Raw genomic sequence first — 25,874 nt, forward strand, 5'->3', positions numbered from 1 at the left:
AGAAAGTGACAGTGCAGTCCTCATAGACGGACCAGGAAAATTACATGAAACAACCCATATGAAGCTGCTTGGTCAGGGCAGCATGAGAACTCCATCCATGTCGGCAATCAGTCATACAGCTCCTACCAACAAGCACATCGACGGGTAGAGGATTTGCCAGATTCCCGTGTGTCTCGATTTCAAACATCCGAAGGCCCAACTGATGGAGCACCTAAAAATAGATTGAACCTGTTATGCCTAAGTTTTCGGATAATGTGATAGATATTTTATAATGTTATAATTTTTCTTGGAAGATTTTCTGACAGCTATAGATTTTATAAAATGACATAAAGAAGGCATTATTTATACAGAAGTAAGATAAATTGAAAAGTTAAAAGCAGAATTATAGGCCTATTGGAAAATCAGGATGATTTTTTTGTTTCTGATTGTGTATCACTAGCCCTTATTTATTATTTGCAATTTTCTGTTTAAAAAAAAAGATGGTTTGATATTAAGGACTAGAGTTTAAGTCACTTCAGCTTCTAAATTGTGTGCCTAAAAATTTAACAGCTGTCATTTTAGATTTTTTAATTATTTACTTTATTTGAAAGGCATAGTTAGAAAGAGAGGGGGAGAGACAGAGACAGAGAGAGAGATGGTCCATCTGCTGGTTCACTCCCCAAATGGCTGCAATGGCTGAAGCCAGGAGCTTGGACCTCCACCTCCCATGTGTGTGGTATAGGCTCAACCCCTTGGGCCATCCTCCGCTGCTTTCCCAGGCACATTAGCAGGTAGCTGGATCAGAAGTGGAGCAGCCAGGACCCGTACCAGCACCCATGTGGGATGCCCCCACTGCAGGCAGTAGCTTAACCTGCTACGCCATAGCACTGGCCCCAACAGCTGTATTTTTCAAAACAGCTAACTTCATTTTACCTAAAGTGCTTTTCATTCTGGAGGGAACACTTCAATATACTCACACACATCTTGTGGTGTACTCACAGTAGGATTCTTAAAAGTGAAATTTGTTTATAAGCTTTCAGAGCCCAGATTTTATGGGTAGTATTTTTTTTCCTCCCTTTATTTGATGATTTTTACCTCTTCTGTTGTCCTAGACCAGAATTCCACTCATTGCAAATAAGAACAGGCAAATATCTTTTTATTTCATTAGTTCAGTAAATTGTCTCCTAGGGGTATGGGCTTAGGGCATGATTGGGCTCTGCAATGATAAGCTTATTTTGCACTTTTTTCCAAAAAAAAAAAAAAATCTTTAAATACAAAAGACAGAGATGGTAGTTAGACTCGGCAGGAACAATTACAGACCGTTGAGGGAGAGCGTCCTCCTGATGTGCCAGTGGCTTACTCCCATGAATTAAGAGGCAAATGTGCTCCCAAGTGCATTAACCTTTATGGATTTTTCTTCGGTTTTCATGTCCCACTGATTTATAGCCTTAAATATGCCTGTTGCTGCTGTTTCTCGATGAGTCCCCTGTAAATCATTTCTAAATTACCCTTTTCGACTCAGATAATACAAGTAAGTCGAATGTATCTCAAATCAATTCCTCTGAGGCTGCTTTCTTCCTTTGCCCACACTATTTTCTGGTTTTCTCTGCGCCTTCTGTGTTGTGTCTGAGAGCAAATCAAGTAGGAAATGGGTCTTAAAGGAGCCACATTCACCAGGATGACTTCTTTCTGCAGACTGAGTCGCTTTGACCTTTTGTGTGGTCTCTCCTGGGAGTTCTTAAAAAAAAATTTTTTTTGGTACTTTTTTGTGGAATATGTTGGTGATAACTCAGTACATGTGTTTGATGTGTAGTGATCAAATCCGGCAGTTAGCATTTTCATTTCTTTCCATTTTTTTTATCTCTGACATACATAATTGTACATATTTCTGGGGTACAATGTGATATCTCAACATGTACACTCAGTGTAGACCAAGCAACCAGGGTAACCAATGCCTCCATCTCTTAATCAGGACCCCACGTGCTGAGCCTTCACTCTCCTCTCCTCCAGCTGTCCATCAAACCTGCGATAGGTTGTTGTGAACCCCAGTCACCCCACAGTGCTGTTGAACCCCAAACGTGATTCCGTCCATCTCACTGATTTTTGGTATCTCTTAACAGGAGGTTGGATAACAGGGACCTCTCTTGCATTTCATTCCAAAGGCCCGTTTACTTGAGTGCAATTAACTGGTCACAGTTCTTTGTACAAGGATGGAGTTCTGCCTGGGAGTAGATTGTATTATGGGTTCTAGGTTGACTTTTTTTTCATGCAAGTCAAATATGGTATTGATTTTGAATATATTGTGTTCTCATAAAAGTCCACTCTTGCAGCCATTTTTATTCAGATGAATAAATGTCATTGATCTCATTGCCACTTCTGCAATACAGAAGAGGCCCTTTGCGTTTAAGGACATTTCAGCTGGTAGCGGCCACAATTCTTGGCTGGGAGAAAAGAGAGCTTTACCATAAAATGGAATTTGTGATAAAGAGTCTAGGTTGAGCAAGGGCCTTGGGAAGACTGAGTGAAATTTTCATTAGATTACAACTTCCCTAGATAGAAATGAAATCAAAATTAAAAAAAAAAAAACTTTTGAAAATAATGGATGAGATATAAGTAGTGTGTGCTCAAGTGTGCATTCCTTGGGATGCATAACTTGCTGTAGGAAAGGTTGACTTTAAAACTATGATTATAAGTAATGTATGCGTTCATACTTTTGAAGGCTCCCTGGTCAATAATCTGGAAAGAAAACCTCCAGTTAAATATTTACAAGTAGCAATATTGGAATTCAGGAAACAGGATTCCTAAACTCAAGTGCTGTGAGACTCGGTGTATACTCTCATTATTTGCGTTTTGATTGATGCAGCTGTTAGGCTGATCAGAATGAGGCCCCTCAGGTGCTGTGCACACAGCATTGTGCAGATCCTTTCCTTTGGTGCCCATCGTCTCCTTGTCCATGTAGATCGCTGTGACCTGGGCTTTGTATTTCCTGCTCTTCATTTACAGGGACAGGAAACCCCAGGGTGAAAGTGCTTCTTGTAGCTAGGTAAGCCCCTTGTGGTGGGTTCGTATGTCATCTGTGTTCCTGCTGGCTTTGAACTGAACCATTTTCTTTGCTCATGAGATTCCCCTCACTGTGAAAGAAGTGAATGCTGGCCAGCGCCGCGGCTCACTAGGCTAATCCTCTGCCTAGCAGCGCCGGCACACCGGGTTCTAGTCCCGGTCAGTGTGCCAGATTCTGTCCCAGTTGCCCCTCTTCCAGGCCAGCTCTCTGCTGTGGCCAGGGAGTGCAGTGGAGGATGGCCCAAGTGCTTGGGCCCTACACCCCATGGGAGACCAGGAGAAGCACCTGGCTCCTGCCATCAGATCAGCGCGGTGCGCCGGCCGCGGCGGCCATTGGAGGGTGAACCAACGGCAAAAGGAAGACCTTTCTGTCTCTCTCTCACTGTCCACTCTGCCTGTCAAAAAAAAAAAAAAAAAAGTGAATGCTTTCTCCCGTGGAGCCGATTCAGAACTGTATGGAAAAACTGAGCTTTGGGATGATTCTCCTCTGCTCTCTTGACTCGCCCTCCTATCTCCCGTGGGTCAGATTGTTTTAAAAATACTAGGTGAAAGAAACCATACAACATACTTTGGGGATTTAAAGATAATAAAATGTAGGCCCACCCATGAAAAAAATGTTGAGGAACTACTCACAGAATTTTTTAAAGATTTATTTATTTATTTGGCCGAATTAAAGAGAAAGATATCTCCCATTCGCTAGGTCACTCCCCAAATGGCTGCAATGGCCAAGGCTGGGCCAATCTGAAGCCAGGACCCAGGGGTTTCTTATGGTTCTCTCTCTTATGGGTACAGGGGCCCAAGCACTTGCTCCATCCTCCACTGCTTTCCCAGGCACATTAGCCAGGAGCTAGTTTGGAAGTGGAGCAGCTGGAACTTGAACTGGAAGCCATATAAGATGCTGGCATCCCAGGTGGCAGCTTAATCCCCTATACCACAATCCTGCCCCCTATCACAGAATTTTAACTTGTGGAAGTCACAGGAGCAAAATGAAGATATTCGCTGTAGGGTTATCTGTAATAAAACCTGGTGGCAGCAGTAGTGTCCCCTGATGGTTGTGTGGTTGCTGATGGCATTCATTGGCATGATGGAATGAATCTGTGATCCTTCATGAAAGAGCAGAATGCGAAGTAGGGTGAAGAACCTTGTTGTCCAAAATTTAAAAAAAAAAAAGGGGAGTGGGTTGGAATGTGGACAAGAACTAGAACACACCCTTTCAATAAGAGGTCCCAGGAAACATGCAGGTGGTGGATGTATGGAATGATTTTTCTTTCTTTCTTCTCTTATTTGGACCACTGGTCCAAGTTCATGGCACAGGGGCATTATTTTTCAGATAGGTCATGTTGTAGCTTCAAGAACCCTGGGTGAAGGCCAAAGGACCTGTTAGTCATTCCATTCAGTCCTTCATTCAGCAGATATTCCGAGAGTCTGTTGTGTGCCTGCCACCAAGTCCTAGACATCCAGGATACAGCCATGAACCATTTACACCTGGCCCCCATCCATGTGGGCCTTGCTTATTCCAGCATCTGTTTCTGAAATACTCAGAAGTGTTCGTCTAGTGGTCCGAATTGCTGATTATAGACGATAATATAGGAAAGTAAAGGAGCATGTTTAAAAAAAATATGAATGATGTGACATTTCCTTCTAACCTCCAGCTTGGTTGGGTTTTATATAATGCCGGCGATACCATGATAGGAATAGCAGTGGCCACCGTTTAGTTCGCCATCACTGTGTGTCAGTCTCTGCTCTGTGTGCTTAATTTTTATTTCTTCATTCAGTCACCTAAGAAGTTCCGTGAATGTTAGCATATCCATTTTATAGAGTACAAAACTAACACTAAAGAGAGGCCACATGACCTACCCAAGACTGCCCATTCCAGGTCCAGCCTTTGGTGCTCTGCCATTGACCCCCAGGCCCTCTGTATCTCCCTCTGCAGAGTGGGGTGAGTGAGCTGCACCTCCCGGGGGACTAGGAAGTTCTCCTCTGGGTCCTCCCCACCCAGGAAAAGGCACGTTGCCCTTTAGTGCAGTTACTTCCCACTTTTAGAATTCAAATTCAGATATTTCCTTTTTTAATTGACAAATAAAATGAGATACTTGTGATCTACAACATGATGTTTTGAAATAGTTATGCATTGTGGAACCACTGCATTGAGCTAATGAACAGATGCATTGCTTTGCTGACTTACCATTGTTCCCAAGTCGACATTATGTTGTTATTAACTGTCATCACCATGGTATACAATAGATTTCTTGAATTTATCACACTCGTCTACATGAAAATGTATATCTTTTGATCAGCGTCTCCTACCAACCCCTACACCCTAACCTCTGGTAAGCAGCACTTGACCCGATTTTGGCTAAAGAAGGGACTAGTAAGATACGCTGATTTGTCTTTCTCATTCCCCTGCCACGTTTCATGGCTCCTGCACAGTGAGGTCCCCCCACCCCAACAACTCTGACAGCAGATTTGGAACCATGTTGAATGGGTCCCCTGGAGTTAGAGATGACACCAGCAACCCGGATGTGTCACCTGAGACTGATACGTGCTTTCGGGAACAAATGACTCATATTGGAAAGAGATCACTCAGCCAAACGTGATGGGTGATGGGGGCGGGGGGGTCCCTCCATCAGTGCTGCTTGGGGCAGTTTCAGATTCTGGGGATACCAAAGGCGAATACAGGACACAAAAAAAGGAAAAAAAGAAAGAAAATGTGCATAATTTAAAGTCTTGTGCCACTGTGTGGGAAGTTGACTAGCAAAAAATCTGTGCTCTCAATGTTAGCGATTTTGCAAATGTCAGAAGTCCTTCCACTCGCGGAACACTTTTTTCTCAGTCCCAGAGAAGAGAAGAAAGATGGATTCTGATGCTTAATTCTCACAACATTAAAAAGTGCTAAAAAGAATTCTAGTGTATTTCCTTGGGAGCCAACTGGTAACAACAGTTACCTTCAGAGGTGGATCAAACCAGGTTGCAGCTGGGGTGCCTGGGGGGTGTTCCTGGGGGGCTGTCTCTGAGGGCAGGGTTAGATTACACAGCTCAGGTCAGTGTTGCAAGCTGAGGGACTTGGAGTTCTTAAAAATACAGCCACCTGTGTGTGACTTTGAAGAGAAAGCAGAAAGGCGGTTAGTAGGGGTTGCTGAGAGTGGGCTGGAGGCATGGAGAAAGATCCTTTAAGGGGCCTAAGGTCTAGTTAGATAGGAGTAAGAAGTTTCACTGTTGTGTTGCACAGTAGGATGGTGACAGATAATGATAAGGTTCTGCTTACTTTTCTTGAAATAAAAAAAAAAATCTGAAAGAAAGGAGTTTGAATGTTCTACCATAAAGAAATGATGTTTGACAAGAGATAGGTTTACCTAGGTATGAACAGAACACAGTGCATCAATACATCACATGGTACTCCATAAAAGTATGCAGTTTTATGTGCCAGCTAAAAACAATAATTATTTCTCTTTTTAAAAAATTATTTTATTTGAAAGGCACAGTTAGCATGCATGTGCATGTGTGTGCACGAGAAAGAGAAAGAAAGAGATCTGTCCACAAATGGCCACGACAGCATGGACTGGGCCAGGCTAAAGCTAGGGGCTTGGCATAGCATCCAGGTGTCCCAGGTGGGTACAGGGGCCCAAGCACTTGGGCCTTCTTCCACTGCTTTCTCAGGTGCATTAGCAGGGAGCTGGATGGGAAGCGGAGCACAAAGATTTGAACCAGCACTCCTATGTGATGCCAGTGTCTCCGGCAGCAGTTTAATCTGCCGTACTGCAATGCCAGCCCCGACAAATAGTTCTTGAAGGAAAGAATAATTGTAGCCGTGGTTAACTCTGTACTCCTATTTCTCCATTTCCTCTGCTTTCCTCCGCTCATCCTTTCCTTCGTATTAATTGTATTTTGTTTTGGGTCGTGTTTTGATTTTCATTTCCATGTGATTACTGTCATTGAGAAGCTTCGTTGCTATTTCTTAGGCCTTCTCGAATTTTACTTCTCTACATTCGTTGGTGACTTTTTTCATTGTGCTCCTCTTAAATGGACATCCCCACTTGTCACACACACGCACACCGAGGGATACGGGGTATTTCCCTGGCGCGCGGCAAGATACAACTGCAGCATGTTGATTTATTAAGTAAGGGAAACTCTATTAGATTAAACATCTCAACCTAAGGAGCTGTTTATGCACCAAACTTTAAATGTGGTCTAATTAGAAAGCAATTTATGAAATTCTGCCTTTGATATGTGTAGGTGATTTTTAAATTTTCTAATTTAGCTTCATTTAAGTAGTTAATATAGTCCCAATTTTGAACAATCAGATGATTATAAAAGTTATCATTTGAAAGTCCCATTTGTACTTCTCTTCCAGACTTCACCCTCACCCCGCCTTCCCACGGGTACTCATTAGTTTTTGGTGAGACTTCCCAAGGCATCTTTATGCTAAAATAAACAAATGAGGATATGCAATTCTTATGCTTAGGTTACTGTAGTAAATACTACAGAATGTATACTAACCTGCAATTGCTTTTCTTCACTTACTATATCCTGGAGGTCTTCTCACATCTGAGCTTCAAGAGTTTCCATCACTGTATGGTGTACTACAGTGCATACTACACCCCAATTTAATTATGCCCTAATTGATGGACTCTGGGGTTATTTCCAGTCTTTTGATCATCTCATGCACATTCAGGTATATGTGTGAGAAGAGTTTCTCACAGGTGGCCTTTCTGGGTCAAAAGAAAATGCATTTGTGGTTCTGGATGGTAGTGCCAACTTGACCTTCCTGGGGACTGGCATCCATAATATATGAGAATGACTCAATCTTCACACTGATACCAACACCGTGTCTGCTCAAATTTGTAGAATTTGGTCAATTGCGTGGGTGTAAAAAATGTTACCTCAAGGCCAGTGCTGTGCCCGCATCCCATGCAGGTGCCCATTCGACTCCCAGGTGCTCTACTTCTAATCCAGCTCCCTGCTAACGTGCCCAGGAAAGCAGCGGAGGATGACCCAAGTGCTGGGGCCACTGCATCCACATGAGAGACCCAGAAGAAGCTCCTGGTTTCTGTCTGACGCAGCTCTGTCCATTGTGGCCATTTGAAGAGTGAACCAGAAGATGGAAGATCCATCTCTCTCTCTCTGCCTCTTTCCCTCTCTCTCTCTAACTCTGCCTTTCAAATAGATAAGACTTTTAAAAAGTAAGATGAAATTTTATCTCAGTCTAGCTTACTGTGCATTTTTCTTATTATGAATGATACTAAGCAATTTTTCTTCTGTTTATTGGTTCTTATATTTTATTTGCTATGAAGAGTCTTTTCATTTGTTTTGGTGAGTTTTTTGGTAAGTTCTTTGGTTTTTTTCATATTGACTTTCAGCTAGTATCTGTGATATAAATTGCAAATATATTTTCTCAGTGACTTATTCACCTTTTGGTCTGATTTGATCTGATTTCATTCATTTTCCTCCTCTCCTTTTTAGAGAAAAGTTTAAAGTACAAGGCAGCCCCTCTTTGCATATCTTTGTGGGACGTGCAAGTTGGCATTAAGCAAAACAACCTTAGTCAGTAGGGAAAATCCTGGTTGTTTCAAAAGTTTTAAAAATCTTTACCGAAACATTGAAACTCTTAATGTCATTTATAAATGACATTTTTTCATTTAGATGAAAATTAAAAATAAAAAAACTAAGATGTAAATAGCATACTGTAACACTAGAAACATGAGAATTGAAGTATTTTATTTCTTAAAAATAAGCAATGTTGACACTGCTTTAGGGTATAGTTTACTGTACACAGCAAACATACTTTCTACACCTTGGCAAATAGTTCTACTCCTCTAAGTATGGGGATTAACTGTCAGCCTTATATCCTTGTTTTTTTTTTTTTTATTTATTTGAAATACAGAGTAAAAGAGAAAGAGGTCTTCCATCCACGGGTACACTTTCCAAATGGCCATGATGGCTGGGGATGGGCCAGGTTGAAGCCAGAATCCAGGAGCTTCATCCAGATCTCCCATATGGGTGGCAGGAGCCCAAGCACTTGGGCCGTCTTTTGCCGCTTTCCCAGGTGCATTAGCAGGGAGCTGGATCAGAAGTAGAGCAGCCAGAACTTGACCTGGTGCTTATAAGGGATGCCAATGGCGTAACACATTATACCATAATATTATATCAATGTTATATCAACCATGTGATACTGTTTTTGCTTTCATTGTTGTGAAATATATGCAGGAATTTGTTAAATGTGATTTTCCAACATCACTTCCTCTAGCTTCCTGTCCCTGTTCATCTTCTTCATCCCCTTTGCTCATTCTCATTGAGCAGTCTGCCTTTGCTCTGGCTCGCTGTGTCTCGCACACAGTGGTAGAGTCAACGTCCCATGCTCAGCTTTCTTCTATAGCGCCAATCACCGGTGCCTTTGCTTCTAATGTTATTGCCGCATTTTCATCTTTGCTGGCCAATTGCCTTTCGTTATGATCGATCTGTTTTTGTAAAATGTCACTTGGGTTTATGCCTGCGACACAAGGCCACAACACAACTACTGCTTTGCTGCCTATGCATGAACTGAACCACCTGTGTCCCCAGTAGACTTTGAAAGAGGCGATGTGATTGGTCACTGATCCTGATAGACAGCATTTATTTCCCTAGCGATTTCGGAAGAGCCAGCAGCAAGCTTTGTACTTTCTGCAATTGCTCACAGTGGTTCTTCAACAATGTTGTAGGGGGTCTGATATTTAAGTAAACTGCAGTAACTTACGTTTGTGCATACCCACCCACACAGAGCAGGGCCTTGCCTGTGTGTGAAAGTATAAAGAATACTGTACAAGCATCTGCATACTCATCTCTGATATTTGATCATTATTAATATTATGTTATATATACTTGAAGTATAATCAAGGAAATGAATAAGGTTGAAGTGCTGATTTGTCCCCACAGTCTCATCCCCATTACCTTTCTTAACTTCTAAACCTACTTTATCATCCTGATAGAGCATCAGGGAGAGTACCCTTCATTTTCTCTCTATTTTTATTAAAGATTTATTTATTTGCATTTTTGAAAGACAGAGTGAGATATTGAGTGAGTGAAGAGAGAGAGCGAGAGAGCGAGCTTCCATCCACTGATTCCTTCCCCAACTGGCAACAACAGTCAGGGCTGGGCCAGGCCAATGCCAGGAGCTTCATCCAGGTCTCCCACATAGGTGGCAAGGCCCCAAGTACTTGGAGCATCTTCGGTTGTCTTCCTGGGTTCATAAGCAGGGAGCTGGATTACAAACAGAGTATCCAGGACTTGAACTGGCACTCTGATATGGGATGCCGGCATCACAGGCTTAACCTGCTATGCTACAATGCTCTCTGTGTGTCTCTGAATCTGTCTCTGTCTCTGTTAAAGTATTTGTATCTAGGGGCCATGGTTGTGGCATAACAGGTTAAACTGCCACCTGAACACTGGCATCCCATATGGGTACTTGTTTGAGTCCTGGCTGCTCTGCTTCTGATCCAGCTTCCTGCTAATGCACCTGCGAAAAGCAGCCACCATCCACTGCTTCCCCAGGTGCACTAGCAGGGAGCTGGATCATGGATCATAAGTGGAGCAGCCAGGACTCGAGCCAGTACCCATATGGGATGCTGGCACCACAGGCTGCAGCTTTACCTGCTACACCATGGTGCCAGCCCCAAAATAAATAAATCTTAAAAAAAATAAAATTCGTATCTATATATATAAAGGTTTCAGTGAAGAATATGTACTATTCTAGAATGTGTTTTTAAATTTGCATCATGATTGGTGTTTTCTATTTATCCTGCATTTCCTTTGCTTCTTATAGTCTTCTTGAATCAATACAAACATTTTCTGTCCTTCTTTGTTTGCTCCATAGATTAGGAGACATGGGTTTTTGTTTTGTTTTTGAAAGACAGAGTGACAGAGAGGGCAAAGCAGAGAAAGGGATCACCCATCCTCTGGTTCACTCCTCAAATAGCTGCAACGGCTGCAGCTGAGCAAGGCTGAAGCCAAGAGCCTGGGACTCCAGCCGGGTCTCCCAAGTGGGCGGCAGGGGCCAGAGTACTTGAGCCACCCTCTGCTGCTTTCTCAGGCACATTGTCAGGGACCTGGGTAGGAAATGGAGTAGCCAGGACTTCAATCGGCACTCATGAGGGGCCACATGGCAGGCAGTGGCTTAACCCATGCACCACAATGCTGGCCCCAGAAGACATGTTTTCGATTTTAAACTATTTCTATTCAATTTGTAAAAAACCCTTGTGTTTTAAAAGCCACACGTTCTATATAAATGAATAACAGAAGGATGACCCAGCGTCTCCGTAGAGTCCCAGAGATGCGTGTGCACGGCGCGTCCTAGCCCTGCTAACTGTCCTGTGTGTTTCCCTGTGTCTAGCAGCCTTTTTCCTGTCTGTCTTGCAGGTTCATTCAGGAGATTGAGCATGCCCTGGGACTTGGCCCAGCCAAGCAGTGTTCTCTTCGAGAGTTTCTCACCGTGTACATCAAAAACATCTTCCTCAGTCAGGTCTTGGCTGAGATCAACAAGGAGATTGAAGGGGTCACCAAGACATCGGACCCCCTGAAGATCCTGGCGAATGCGGATACCATGAAGGCGCTGGGCGTGCAGCGGCCTCTCCTGCAGGTATTCAGGCCCTGGCGGCCGACTCTTTATCTGCAGTTTTCATAGACCTGGGGAGAGTTAGAAATTTAAAAAAAAAAAAAAAAGAAGAAGAATTACCGTCTGTTTCCATATTCATCAGGGATCAAACAAGAAGAGATAAATTAAACAGGCACCAGGGAAATTTAGTTCTAGTGTAATTGGATAATGGAAGTTCCTTATGATCTTTAAGGAGGTAAAAAAAAAAAAAGGTTAGCTTTGGCTATGGGAGGTGGTAATTCTCGTTAGCATGCAGGCAGCGTCTCGTTATGTGCGTGGAATTTGCCCTTGAATGGAGTGGCCTCGCCATGGGTGAAGGCATCCCAGAGGAGGAAGGAGCTTCCTCTGCCCAGCCTCAGTTGCCCACAGGAAATGCTTGGTAGCCAGTGAGGTGGCAGTGACCCTCGCTGTCTACAGCTGGACGAGCTCACAGTGAACCTGAAGCAGAAAACGGGCTTGTAAAAGTCAGATCATGTAATTCAGGTGACAATTTTGTTAATATTGAAATCTCTCACTCTGACTATAAAAAAGAAATGGTTTCTGGGCAATGGAAATACAATAATCTATCAGTACATATTTTTGATTTATAGGCTCGAGGAATATATTTCATATAAGGTTTAGCCAGTGACTTGAAGGTGACTATAAAACTGAAAGAAAAATTAGTCTGTGTTTAAGTTATGGGCCTACCTTAACTATTAACTGCATCAGAATTTAATTTCTATGGTGTTTCTTGATTTAAAAGATTATGTTTCTGTGTGGGAGCAAACTGTTGAAATCCTTACTTAATGTATACTAAGCTGATCTTCTGTATATTAAGATAATCGAAAATGAATCTTGATGTGAATGGAAGGGGAGAGGGAGTGGGAAAGGGGAGGGTTGTGGGTGGGAGGGATGGTATGGGGGGGAAGCCATTGTAATCCATAAGTCGTACTTTGGAAATTTATATTCATTAAATAAAAGATTAAAAAAAAAAAAAAGAATGGCGGGCCCAGTAGCACATTGTTACCGATGTGCTATGGGAGGACACTCAACGTGTGGAAGCTTTGAGCTCTTCGAGGAGCTGTGGCAGTGGAAGGAGTTACGCTTGCCTCCTTTGCCTGCCTTAGTTTTTGCTTCTCTCTGCTTAGAATAGACCTAGGCGCTCTACCTCTCCTGGGGAAGTGTTCTCGCGATGAGCATTCCTTAGCAGACTCGTCTGTGCTGCGGAGACAGTGGAAAGCAGTATCACAGTGAGGCCCATGTTCAGCTGGATCCTCTGGCTCTGTGTTCCGATGCCCCCGGTGGAGGATCTGCGCTGTGTGGGGGGCATAGAGAAGGGGACATGGCAAGGGTGTGCTCTTGTTCTGCTGCTGCTGGCCAGGGCACCAGAAAGTCTTACTCCCATCCAACTGGAACTTCGTACCGGTTAATCAGCTTTTCCTCAAACCCTCCTCCCTCCCACCTCCCTGAACTCTGGTAACAACCAGTCCACCCTCAGCTTCCATGACGGCACTTGTCTGATGCTCCCCGTAGAAGCGAGAGCGTGTGATACTTCTCTCTCTCTGCTCAGCTAATTCCACTTACCATACCCACCTCCAGTTCCAGCTGTGTTGCTGCACGTGACAAGACTTCACCCTTTTTGTGGCTGCGTAGTATTCTTGGCAGGTACGCATCACAATTTCTTTGGCCATTTATCAGTGGATGCACACTTAGGTGGTTTTCATTTCTTGGCTGGTATGAATAATGATACAGTAAACATGGAAATGCAAGTGTTTCTTCACAGATTTGTTTCATTTCTCTTGGCTCTATAGCCAATAGTGTCATTGCTGGATCCTATGGGAATACTATTTTTAGTTTTATGAGAAGCTGGCATAGTTTTCCACCGTGATAACACTAATTCACAGTGCCACCCACAGTGTGCAAGGATTCTCTTTCCGTCCTCACCAGCACTCGCCATCTGCCATGTTTTTCATAATAGACATCCTAAATGGACTAAGGTGGTATCTCATTAGGGTTTTGACTTGCCATTTCCTAATGATTAGTGATGTTGAATATTGTCTCTCATACCCGTTGGCCATTTGTATGACTTCCTTTGCAAAATGTCTCTTTAGATATACTGCTCATTTTAAACTGATTAGTGGCTCTTTCTTTGCCATTGAGTTATTTGTGTTCATTATATATTCTGATTATCAACCCCTTGTCAGATGTAAAACCTGCAATATTTTCTCCTATCTGTAGGTCATCTCTTAACTCCTGACTATTTGCTTCATTGTACAGTAGCTCAATAGTTTGATGAAATCCCATTTTTTAATTTTTTCCTTTTGTTTCTCATCCAAAAAATTCTTACCCATTCTCATGTCCAGAATCGTATCTGCTGTGTTTTCTTTTAGTAGTTTCAGTTCTTGCATTTAGGTCTTTAATCTCTTTTGTGTTGATGTTTGTGTATGGTGAGAGATAGGCATCTAGTTTCATTTTCCTGGATGTGGATATCAAATTTTCCACCACTTATAAATACAACTAATTATTAGTCAATTTGGCTTACTTGTTATTTTATGTCTTTTCCCATTAGAAAGCTTTTTTTCCTTAAGATTTACCTATTTATATGAAAGGCAGAGTTAGAGAGAGAGGGAGAGTTGGAAAAAGAGAGAGATCTTTCCTTCACTGATTGATTCCACAAATGGCCATAGTGGCCAGGGCTAGGCCAGGCCAAAGCCAAGAGCCTAGAACTATATCCAGGTCTCCCACAGAGGTGCATGGCCCCAAGCACTCAGGCCATCTTCTGTTGCTTTCCCAGGTTCATTAGCAGGGAGCTGGATGGGAAGTGGAGCACCCAGGGCTCGAACCGGCACTCATAAAGGATGCCAGTGTCACAAGCTATGACTTAACCCAAACAACACCAGCCATGAACTGAAGTCCTAAAAGTGTAGTAGTGCCAGGCAGCAGGAAGGTGCTCAATAAATAATTTATTGAAAGAATGCATGCATGCTTGGATGGATGGATGGATGGATGGATGGACAGACAGTTGGATGAACACAGTAAGGAAATTTTAAGTCAAAATACCTACAGAGCCAAAATGGGAAAATGATATAGAAAAGGACAAATGCTTGTTTACTATTGCATCTGACCATACTTTAAGTCTCAATTCCATCAGAAAACCTTTCAGTATTTATTTCTCTAAGGTACCACGCAGTATGATACATACAGCCTAACAGACCTAACATTACCAAATTTAAAAGAAAAGAAAAGGCAGAGGGTACTGCACGATGGATTGAATTTCTGAACTAAGGAATCTGGCTGTGTTCAGCGTGGTAATTTTGAGCTTGAGTAACGAAGACATATTAAGACTCGTGACTGGTTGCCTACAGGCTGGGCCGTGTCAGGGCCATCCGCTGCCAGCTAAATGACATCTCTGGGCAGTCTGCTGTTGAGCCTGTCAGCTCACTCCCAACCTTATCACCAGCCACTTTGTACCTGCAACTGTGCCTCTTGTCCTTTAAGTTGATTGCTCCATTCTGAGGCTAGGTGAGAGCTCCAGCTTTGTCTCTTCCCTCTTTGACCTTGTCAGGATATAATTATATGTAAGTGAGGAAACCCTGAGACAAATGTCACTCATGAATTTGTTCCCAGAGTTAAAACTCCTCACATTAGGCAGCTCTTCATCACTCTAGCCCCGGCTAAGTGAAGACTCACTTAGGAGGAAAGAAATTTTAGCTTGCCTTGTAGTTTGGAGATTAACATCCCAAACCATGTAGCTCCGGTATTCCGGCATCTGGTGGAAGTGTGCAGAAGAACATCACAGCAGACAGGAGAGCATGGCTCAGCTTGGCTTAAGTGGTCAGCCCTCAGGTGGGGGCTGTCTCCCAAGGGCACACCCCAAGTGACCTGAGGTGTCCCCCTGAGTCCACCTCCTAGACACTATTACTGTATCCAGTCTCCACTCATAATCCATTGCCCATTAATGCAAGATACTGGGGACTAAGCCCTCAATTCATGGGCCTTTGGGGGACACCCAAACTGTTACTCAAACCGCAACATACTTGCTTTGTTATTTGGCTATTTTGTGGCACTCTCTCTCTCTCTCCACCAAAATTTTTACTTTATTTTTTAAAGATCTATTTCTTTGGAAGGCAGAGTTAGAAGACCAAATAACAAGAGAGAGCGATACCTTTCATCCACTGGTTCACTTCCCAAATGGCCAAAACAGCCAGGGCAGGACCAGGCCAAAGCCAGGAGCCATATCTTCCACATGAGTGCAGGGGCCCACGGACCTGAGCCATCCTCTGCTGCTTTCCCAGGCACATTAGCAGAGAGTTGGGTTGGAAGCGGAGCAACCACAACTCAAACCAGCGCCCACATGGGATGCCAGTGTCACAGGCATTGGCTTTTACTCAATATGCCAACACCCTAACCCCCCAGTTTTTTTCTAATTAAAATGCAAATTAATTAGACCAAATCTGTGAATTTGTTTCATGTTCTCAGAATTATGAGGTTTAAAAATAATATTAGATAATGGTTATTTTTCTTTCCTATCTTGAGAAATTACCTTGCTTTATAATGATTGTAAATTATCTTCTAACATGATTTCCCACGCTCAGATGTCAATGGTTCTAAAATGTATTTCTGTGTCTCCTTGATGTGTTTAATCCCATCTAATTGTAGGGGGCTAATCTAAAGAAAAAAAAAGTAATTTTCAAAGCTCTTAGCTGAGAATCCGAAACAGTGATTAAGAAGAAGTCTTGGAGAAATGCATGTACGTGTGAAAGATGTAGATGGGTTAAACATTTATAATTACAGGAGGTGTAACACTGCCCTTTAAAGTCATCGCCTCCGCTAGACCAATCATGACAGAGTAGGAGAGAGGACGTGCCTCTCCCCGGAGGCTGCACCCAGTGTCACACAGCATCAGGCCAGCTGTGTTCACCAGGGAGCCGGGAAGGCAGCTGTCATGGTGCTACTTTCATTTGATGGATGATGGGCGAGGCAGAACCCGGGCGCCCTAGACAGAGAACCCCCAGACACTTTGTCCTTGCCTCTCCAACAACATTTCCATGAGTGTTGACGTGCACTGGCATCAGTGCTAGTTCTAGATCCCACAGGAGGGGAGGAAGAAAGGAAGAGAGAGAGTACCGGCATCATTTCTTAAGTGGAACACCAGTGTGAGCTGGGGCCCAAAATGTTACAACTGAGTGGTGCTGGTAGTGATGACAGAAGTGGTACGAGTAATGACAGCAGTCCTACTCGTGGGTAGTAGCAATGAGAGCGGTGCACGCTTCAACAGCATTTCCTATGCGCCAGATAACATTCCGAGTGCTTTAGGTGCATGGACTCCTACACGCTCTGTTTGTAGGGACGCAGCTCTGCCAGGGTGCTGTGGTTATAATGATGAGCAAACTGAGAAACAATGGAATGAGATTTCTTGCCCAGAGTCACATAGCTGGCCACTGGCAGAGCTGGCATCTGTACCCAGGCTGTCTAACCCTGTGCTCTGAGCCAGTTCTGCTCAGAGTGTGGTCGGAGGGTTGTGCTGGACCTCAGGCTGTGTGTGGCCAGTCTGCTATAAGACACAGAGCATTTGAGAGTGGTTAGACACTTTTTTTTACTTTTAGCCATTTGATATTGTCTGTTGAATCTGAAAAGTAGGATTTCTGTTTTATATATTTTTGTGAGTTTTAAAGTTTTGGAAGTAACCAGTTGAAGCGAATACCTTCTCATAGCTGGTATGTCTCTCAGAGTCTAAACTTGTTCTTACCTTAGACACGGGGAAGCAGGTTGAAAAGATTCACTTCGGTTCTCAAGTTTATCGTGGATTTGGGAATTTATTTCTTCTTTGGTGTCTCCATCTTTTTTTTTTAAGGATTTTATTTATTTATTTATTTGAAATGCAGAGTTACAGAGAGGCAGATAGAGAGAAAGAGAGAAGTCTTGCATCTGCTTGTTCACTCCCCAAATGGCCACAATGACCAGAGCTGCACCAATTCGAAGCCAGGAGCCTCTTCCATGTGCAGGGGCCCAAGGTCTTGGGCCATCTTGTACTGCTTTCCCAGGCCAGAACAGAGAGCCAGGTTGGGAGTGGAGAAGCTGAGACTCGAACTGGCACCCATATGGGATGCTGGCACTGCAGGCAGTGGCCTTACCCACTACACCACAATGCCAGCCCCTGGTGTCTCCATCTTAAAAAAAAAAAAAAAAGTACAGGGACTTTTGCTCAGTTATTTTATCCCTTTCATGTCAAGCTGCTGAATGGGCCACTGTTTCTGTGAATGGGGCTTCACGGGAAGTCTCTTTCCCACCATCCCACCACGTAAAGGGACATCCTCTACCTGTGCTGCTTAGAGGGTGGCATCTGACAAGAGCCTCTGAGCCCTGAACCGTCTGCACAGACTCACCAGGTGGTGTGTAAATGCAGTAGAGTGTGGGAAGCTTTGCCTCATGCCAGTGTTGCCCATGGACTGGCAGTGTCGGCGTCCCTGCGAATTTATGAACTATGCAGATTCCAGAATCTCACAGCAGTCTGAGTGTCTTAGTTCTGACTAGCCCTCCCAGTGTTATACTGCACATTCCCCGGTTATGAAGCATTCCCTGGGCCGGCGCTTTGGCAGGATGGTTAAAGCCATGACCTGCAGCACCAGCATCCCATATGGGTGCTGGATAGAGTCCCAGCTGCTCCACTTCCTATCCAGCTCCCTGCTAATGAGCCTGGGAAAGCAGTGAAAGCTGGCCCAAGTGCTTGGGCCCCTACAGCCATTTGAGGAGTGCAGCAGCCAATGGAAGATCTCTCTCTCTCTCTCTCTCTGTCTCTCTCTAACTCTGACTTTCAAATCAGTCAATCAGTGTTTAAAAAAACAAAAGCCTTCCTTTCACACAATATCCTCATGCCCAGCTGGAGGTTAGCACGTGGGATCCCCCGCCGTGGCCGCTTAGCTCTGTGGTGAACAACAGTGGTCCCTTTCAAAGTTGTGCATCTTTGTTTCAGGCAGCCCCAGAAATCGTAAAGACAATATTTGGAGCAGCAGTAGGAGCTGCTTCCTAGTCTAGCACATTGCTGAATCTTGCGAAGTTCTTTCCAAAGGCAGGAGGAGCCCACGCTTTCTGGCTCATCCGTGAGCCCTGCGAGACAGAGGCAGCTTCCCCAATGCTCAGTCTCAAATGCCCACGTCCGTGGGGGAACAAACATAGGCGGTGCGAGGCAAAACTTGAAGCAATCTTGAAACATCTAAAGCACGTTTTCCTTTCTCTGACTGCCCCAGTATTTGTCGGAGATAGCTTCTGAGAAGTGCAGTGGCTAGAATCTGCCAGCAGACACCACACTCTCACCTCCTCAGCCAGCCACACTCCCCACCTGCACCTGCGGGGTTGCGGCAGTGGGCCCCAGCAGAGGTCCCCATCGGAGCCACCCAGGCTCTTCCTGCCAGTGACCTGCCCAAGTCCTATGACTCGGCTGGCGGTGAGCCCTGCCTTGGCGTCAGGATTCTTAACATGCCCAAGTAACGGCCTCCCCCCCACCCCCTGCCGACCCCGCTCCACGGAGCCAGAATTAGCTCTATTTGTCTGGAGCCTTTCTACACCATAGGAAGTTATCGCCCTGAAAAGGGAGGACATAAAAATGACAGTTGAGGCATTCTTTAACTCAGGCAGGTTTACCACCAAGTGCTGCCTTAGACACTTTGAACCAAGTCTGTCCACAAGCCTTGGAATCCGACACAGATGGATTTAAATTCCAGTCATTTCCTGTGCTAGCTTTGTGGCTGTGATCAAATCCCTTTACCTCTCTGTCTCTGCCTATCTCTACCTCTATAAAATGGCAGCAATTCAGTCTGTGTGGCAGGGACCCTCTTATGGTTAAATTGAATAATGATTGTGAAGCGCACCTCTCCTGCCTCTCCCATGCCACGTGTCCAGGCATCGAGTGCTCTGATGCCTCACCTGCCCGCTGCCTGCCTCTCTCCATCCCAGCTTTCTGACCTCCGCTCACCGTGCCCCCTCGGTCCACTGCAGCCAGTGCAGCTAGCAAGTGGTCCACAAGGCAGTGTATCCAGTTTGCCGCATTTCCCTTGACGACCTCTGGCAGGAAGTAGTGCGGAAGTGTTGCCATTAAGGCAACAGACCCATGATGGTCTAAATTTTCTAGATATCAACAAGATTCAGAATGAAAGTATTTGGTTGGCTGAGTGATTGTTGGAGCTTTAGTTAAGCCTTACTGAAGGTTGATGGACACAGCTGCTTACAGTGGAATAATTTGCTAGAGATAATTACATTGATGCCCAAACCTATTATCTCCCCAGCCAAGACAAGGCACTGCCAGGAACCTCTTCTTGTCTCCCAAGAAAGTGTGGCCAGCAGCAACAGCATATTGTTTTCATCATATCAGATTGTGTTAATATGAAGAATGTTGCATTTGAGTGGCATTTGCATTGTGGGAAGTTGTTTCCAGCCGTCTCTCTGGTACAGAATAGATTCAGCTTTTATTAGTGTAAGTAGATCAGTGCCATTTAAGGTCTGCTGGAAGTCATCCTGGAAATCATTAAGTTGAAAAGAGAGCTGATCAATTGATTTTCCACCCCTCTGTAAGCTCTGGGAGACAGTCCTAATGGTCTTACTGCGCCAGCGTAAGTCTTAGCATCAAGATGCGTTGGGGTCTAATCTCATTCTTCACTGGTTATCTATTTACATCTAAAGAAACATGAACTTATGATTTGTAGTTTTGATTTTCTTTTGAATTTTACTATTTTATGGATTCACCAGAGTATTGTTTGGCCTATGCATGACAGGTAGAGACCTCAGGTATCCAACCATTTATGGCTGCTTCAGACTTGGTCCAAGAAATGAAGAAGATGGCTTTGTTCTAGGCGTTGATTGCTGAAATTTTTAGCGTGGATTTAATGCTCATCTGTTCACTTCCAAGACAACCGAGCAAATCAAACCCTTCATTACTACTGGAGAATTGCATCTGGGTTTTCAGATCATTTTATAAAGTTTTGTTACTTTTATATTCTGTTTCATGAATTTAGTTTTTTTTGTAGAATTTTTATAGTGATTCTTCATAGCTTTTTTTTTTAAAGATTTTATTTATTTATTTGACAGGTAGAGTTACAGACAGTGAGAGGGAGAGACAGAGAGAAAGGTCTTCCATCCACCAGTTCACCTCCCAAAAGGCCACAACAGCCAGAGCTGGGCCAATCCAAAGCCAGGAGCCAGGAGCTTCTTCTGGGTCTCCCACATGGGTGCAGGGGCCTAAGCACTTGGGCCATGTTCTACTGCTTTCCCAGGCCACAGCAGAGAGCTGGATCGGAAGAGGAGCAGCCAGGACTAGAACAAGCAGCCTTATGAGATGCTGGCCCCACAGGCAGAGATTAACCTACTGTGCCACATCGCCAGTCCCCGTGGCTATTTTTGAAAGTGGTTCCCAGCCGGTGCCGCGGCTCAGTAGGCTAATCCTCTGCCTTGCGGCGCTGGCACACCGGGTTCTAGTCCTGGTCGGGGCGCCGGATTCTGTCCCGGTTGCCCCTCTTCCAGGCCAGCTCTCTGCTGTGGCCCGGGAGTGCAGTGGAGGATGGCCCAAGTGCTTGGGCCCTGCACCCCATGGGAGACCAGGAGAAGCACCTGGCTCCTGCCTTTGGATTAGCGCGGTGTGCTGGCCGCAGCAGCCATTGGAGGGTGAACCAACGGCAAAGGAAGACCTTTCTCTCTGTGTCTCTCTCTCACTGTCCACTCTGCCTGTCAAAAAAGAAAAAAGAAAGTGGTTCCCGTGGAGTGTCATTCCAATGTGGGAGGGACAGCATATGAAGCATGTGTGCAGTCTCCTTACCGGCTCAGCCACTTCCTTTCCCTGGGTCTCCCCCCGCTGTCTGTAGAATGAGAACGATACTTACTTATGCTACCTGGAAAGACTGGAGTGAGAAGTGCAGGGGGATCATACGTTTAGCAGGGCTTTACAGCTGTTTCATAAAAATTATTATTTTGGTCCACATGCCCACATGTGGTTCCATTCAGAAAAATCCATTAGTGTTAACAGAAGTGATGCCAAGAAAACACCTAAAAAAATAAAAATGTTTTATATTAAATGAAATCTTCATTCTTGTTTCACACCAGATTATTTTGCTCATGAATAATAGCCAGTATCAACAATCTGGCAATACTGTTTTCCAATAGTTTATCTTAAAAATATGAGAATACTTCCATTGAAGGTAAGTATATTGGTGCAAAAATGTTTTGAAAAATATGCAACAAAAGAAACATCTTTTAATTACATTTTCCATGAACTTTTTTTTTGAAATTTATTTTATTTATTTGAAAGAATTAGAGAGGTGGAGACAGAGAGAGAGGTCTTCCATCCATTGATTCACTCCCCAAATGCCCCCAGTGGCTGAGGCAGAGCTGGGGTCTGAGCCAAGTTCTGGGAATGCAATCCAAGTGCCCCATGGGGATGGCAGGAACTCAGTGGTTTGAGCCATCACCACTGCCTCCCCAGGGTCTGCATTGGTAGAAAATAGAAATTAGGAGCTACAGCCAGGAATTGAACCCAGGCACTCTAGTTGGCATTACACATGGCATCTTTCACCACTAGGCTAGACACCTGCTCCCATTCCCTCATATTTTAAACACACATAATAGCTGGAAAGGATGACCAGTGAACACCCATTTACTCCCCATCCAGATTCTACAGTCTTCATTTTCCTACATTTGTTTCACAGAAGCCAAACCTGATCCTTTTAATTTCTCTTCAGCCATCCCAGAAATGAATTCCCAATCACTCCCAAAGCATTTCACCGTGGTGCTGTTGACAGGACTTTAATATCTTTTTTTTTTTCCAACAGGCAGAGTGGACAGTGAGAAAGACAGAGAGAAAAGTCTTCCTTTGCCGTTGGTTCACCCTCCAATGGCCGCCGCGGCTGGCGCACCGCACTGATCCGAAGGCAGGAGCCAGGTGCTTCTCCTGGTCTCCCATGGGGTGCAGGGCCCAAGGACTTGGGCCATCCTCCACTGCACTCCCTGGCCACAGCAGAGAGCTGGCCTGGAAGAGGGGCAACCGGGACAGAATCCGGCGCCCCGACCGGGACTAGAACCCGGTGTGCCGGTGCCGCAAGGCGGAGGATTAGCCTAGTGAGCCGTGGCGCCGGCAGGACTTTAATATCTTACTCAAAAATCTAAACAGAGAGAGAGAGAGAGACTTTGGGTGTGCCAGTAACCGCAGTAGAGTTTTCCATTTCTGAAAGTACTCCCATGAACGTTTCCTGTAAATTGTGCCATGGGGCAGGAACTTGACCAGCTCGGGCTTGTGATTGATCTGTACATAGTGCCTTTATTGATGGACTATTCCACAGGAAGTTGTCCTCATAAGTGTTGGTGAAAAAGGCTGTGAGGTGAGCCAGCAAGAGATGATGTTTATATGCAGGCAGAACAAGCACATTGTGTTATCAACTTAAATGTGTAAGGACCACTGTAACTTCGAGTCTTAGCCCAGCATACAGAAGTATGCTACCTGGGTCTCACCTGTCTAGCTGGTTTTCTTAGTTAAGTTCCTAGTTAACCAACTGTCCAGAAGTGTCTTTCTGCAAAGCGAAAAGAGAGAGAAAGTGGCATACATTCAGTGCAACTCCCTTCTATCCCAGTGTGGTTTCTGGAATTGTACCAGAGGGGTAGAAACAAACAGGATTTTTTTTCTTCCTGTCTGCAGAAAATCATATTTAATGATTTCAAAATTTGTGTTTTGGGGGTGAGTCGTTATTTTAACTGTTTTCTTCCACAACCCATCATCTCTTCGAATGTATCTGGAACAGATTTTAATCCACATGCAACTTTCCCAGAATGCATCCACTGCATCTGGGTTATGAGGTCCGTCTAGAATGACTAAGCTTTGGTCCCAGGGGAATGCTGAAGGAGAAAGTAATTACAGCTGGTGACACATGCTTGCCAGCTTTGCTCCATGTTATGAAACTTGTCTGTGTGCGAGCCTGTTTCAAAATGACACTGACAGAGGGATAAGCACTGGGTTTTAAACCAGGACTCTGGGTTTGCTTCTGTAGTAAGCACGAGTAGGCCTGCGGATGGCCATCGCAGGTGTTACCTGGACCATCGTAAGACACAGACTCATTTGGGGTAAGCGTTGTGAGATGTTGATTGGCTGCTGTCCTTTCTGATCTTGTCCCGATCCCATTCCTCGGTGGATAAGCAGGAGCCAAGGTAATGGCTTATGACAGATGTGCTGACAGTAACCGAACCACATTAACGTCCCGTCACTCAGATCTTTAGAAGGCTGCCTTTGCCTGAAATACGTTTGACTTCACTTGCTAACAAAGGCAGCTTCAGATTTACTTCTTTTCCTTAAATGTTAGAAAAGAAGAAGGGCATCCCATCAAAAGATACCGGGAAGAGAGAAAAGGCTGGCTCAACAGCCTGAGCAAATGAGAGTTATCATTCTTGGGAGCCGCAGGATTGCTGAGCTGGCAGGAGCCAGAGGAGTGTGGACGAAGAACTGCTGCACTTGGGGAATTGTCGAGGTTCTTATCCTAAGTAATTTTGCCCTGTCTGGATGTTGCGGCTCGAGCTTCAGAGACGTCCTAATAAAGAGAGAGAAACAAGACTTTCTCAGCTCAAAACCGAAGTGGCCCTTTAAAATGAACAGTTCAAATAGAGCAGCTATATTTCTTCATACTTCTCCAGGACCCTGTCCCATGCCAAAACTTCCCTGTACTTTCTCTTGGCCCGTACAGACACTGTGAGAGGGGCAGAATCTGGTACCTTCCCTGCAACAAGAGTGACTCGGCACCATTGCATTCCAATGTCCACTGTCAAAACGCTGTGAAAATTTAAAGTTTTAGAGGACGGATGTGGGCAAATGGAAGCAAGAGTGGTTTTGACAGCTCAGACGGCGTCAGGGGACAGAGAGCCTGGGGACAGAGCCCGCTGAGGCCGGGGCACAGCCTGTTACCAGACAGCGTCTCTCTGCAGACTGAAGCTTGGGTAAGGGCTTCACAGGCGCCCGAGGCTTGGTGACCTCCAGCGCTTTGCCCAGCTCAGCATCTGCTTATTTTTTTGATCGACTGTCACAACTGACCAGACGGATCCAGCAGGGTGCCTTCCCCAGGGACATCTCGGTGCGGTCTCCTTCCTGTGCCCTCAGAGGCACAGGGTGGAACTCATCACTTGTGGCCTTAGGAGTGGCCATTTGGCTCCAGCACATTCACATTTGTTTAAAGGTGAAGCTGTCCATTTCTCACTTATTCCCTTTTCAGACACACAGGAGCTCCGCCGGTTTAAGTCCTGCTTTAGGGAACAGGCAAAACGCAGCGAGCTCATTAACAGGTTATCTATGTCATTATGTCCTTTTCGGATTGTGCGTATATTTCTTTTTAGCAGGAAAAAAACCGTGAAGACTCTTAGTGTCCCTTTCTCTTTCCTCCTCCTCTTTATCTGCTTTTCCCGCCCTGCACGTGGAGCTATTCCCATGATGGATGGTCATATCTTCCGAGCCCAGAATGCCTTGCGTATTCACTTGCAAATAGCTACAAAGTCAAATTCAGATAAGTGCCCATAAATGGGAGCCTTTCTCTGCCTCTCCTCGCTGGGCACGCGCTGCTACTCTTTGCCCCAATTCAACCTCAGGAGCCTAATTGTGTCTTCCTTTTGATTCCATGAAGCATTTTTGAATCTGCTGTCCCCTTGGTTATTCCAAGGTCAAGGCTGCCTAGCAGGCACTTGCAGAAGTACTCCGGTGGGCCTTGCTCTCTGTGCTTGCCCAGGCTTTACCATAGTGAGCAGCCTGCAGAGCGGAGCCTGGGCTCGGCTGTCTGCTCACCACTTGCCCCTTGACAGAGAGTTCCCTCATCTGTCTGAAGGGTTTCGCTTTGGAGCCACAAGGAAACTTTGGCACATAGTAGGTGCTCATTTGTTGAATGAATAAAAGACACATCACCAACAGCTGTATTAAAGGGTGGCCTCTGGCTTACATGGTTAGGGACAGTGTATAAAAGCAAGGCTATGGGGCCGGTGCTGTGGCACAGCATGTTAAAGCCCCAGTCTGCAGTGCCAGCATCCCATATGGGTGCAGGTTCGAGTCCCAACTGCTCCACTTCCAATCTGCCTCTCTGTTATGGCCTGGGAAAGCAGTAGAAGATGGCCCAAGTGCTTGGGCGACTACCCCTCCATGGGAGACCCAGAGGAAGCTCCTGGCTCCTGGCTCCAGATTGGCCCAGCTGATGCTGTTGCAGCCATTTGGGGAGTGAACCAGCAGATG

The 25,874-nt window shown here is 44.9% G+C and overlaps 1 protein-coding gene across 3 annotated transcripts in view; it reads left to right on the forward strand.

The window, feature by feature from the left end:
- The window catches only part of EXOC4 (exocyst complex component 4), an 871,518-nt gene that overhangs the window by 596,709 nt on the left and 248,935 nt on the right, over nucleotides 1–25,874 (forward strand). For 2 of the 3 annotated variants that reach the window (XM_002711996.5, XM_070071324.1), the window contains exon 11: nucleotides 11,428–11,647. In XM_002711996.5, coding sequence (XP_002712042.3) covers nucleotides 11,428–11,647 — 220 coding nt within the window. Of the gene's footprint in view, nucleotides 1–11,427; nucleotides 11,648–25,874 lie in introns of those variants that run through there. The other variant, XR_011387458.1, reaches the window with a different exon arrangement.

This window comes from Oryctolagus cuniculus, chromosome 3 (assembly GCF_964237555.1).
Source record: "Oryctolagus cuniculus chromosome 3, mOryCun1.1, whole genome shotgun sequence".
In the NCBI taxonomy this organism is placed as follows: domain Eukaryota; kingdom Metazoa; phylum Chordata; class Mammalia; order Lagomorpha; family Leporidae; genus Oryctolagus; species Oryctolagus cuniculus.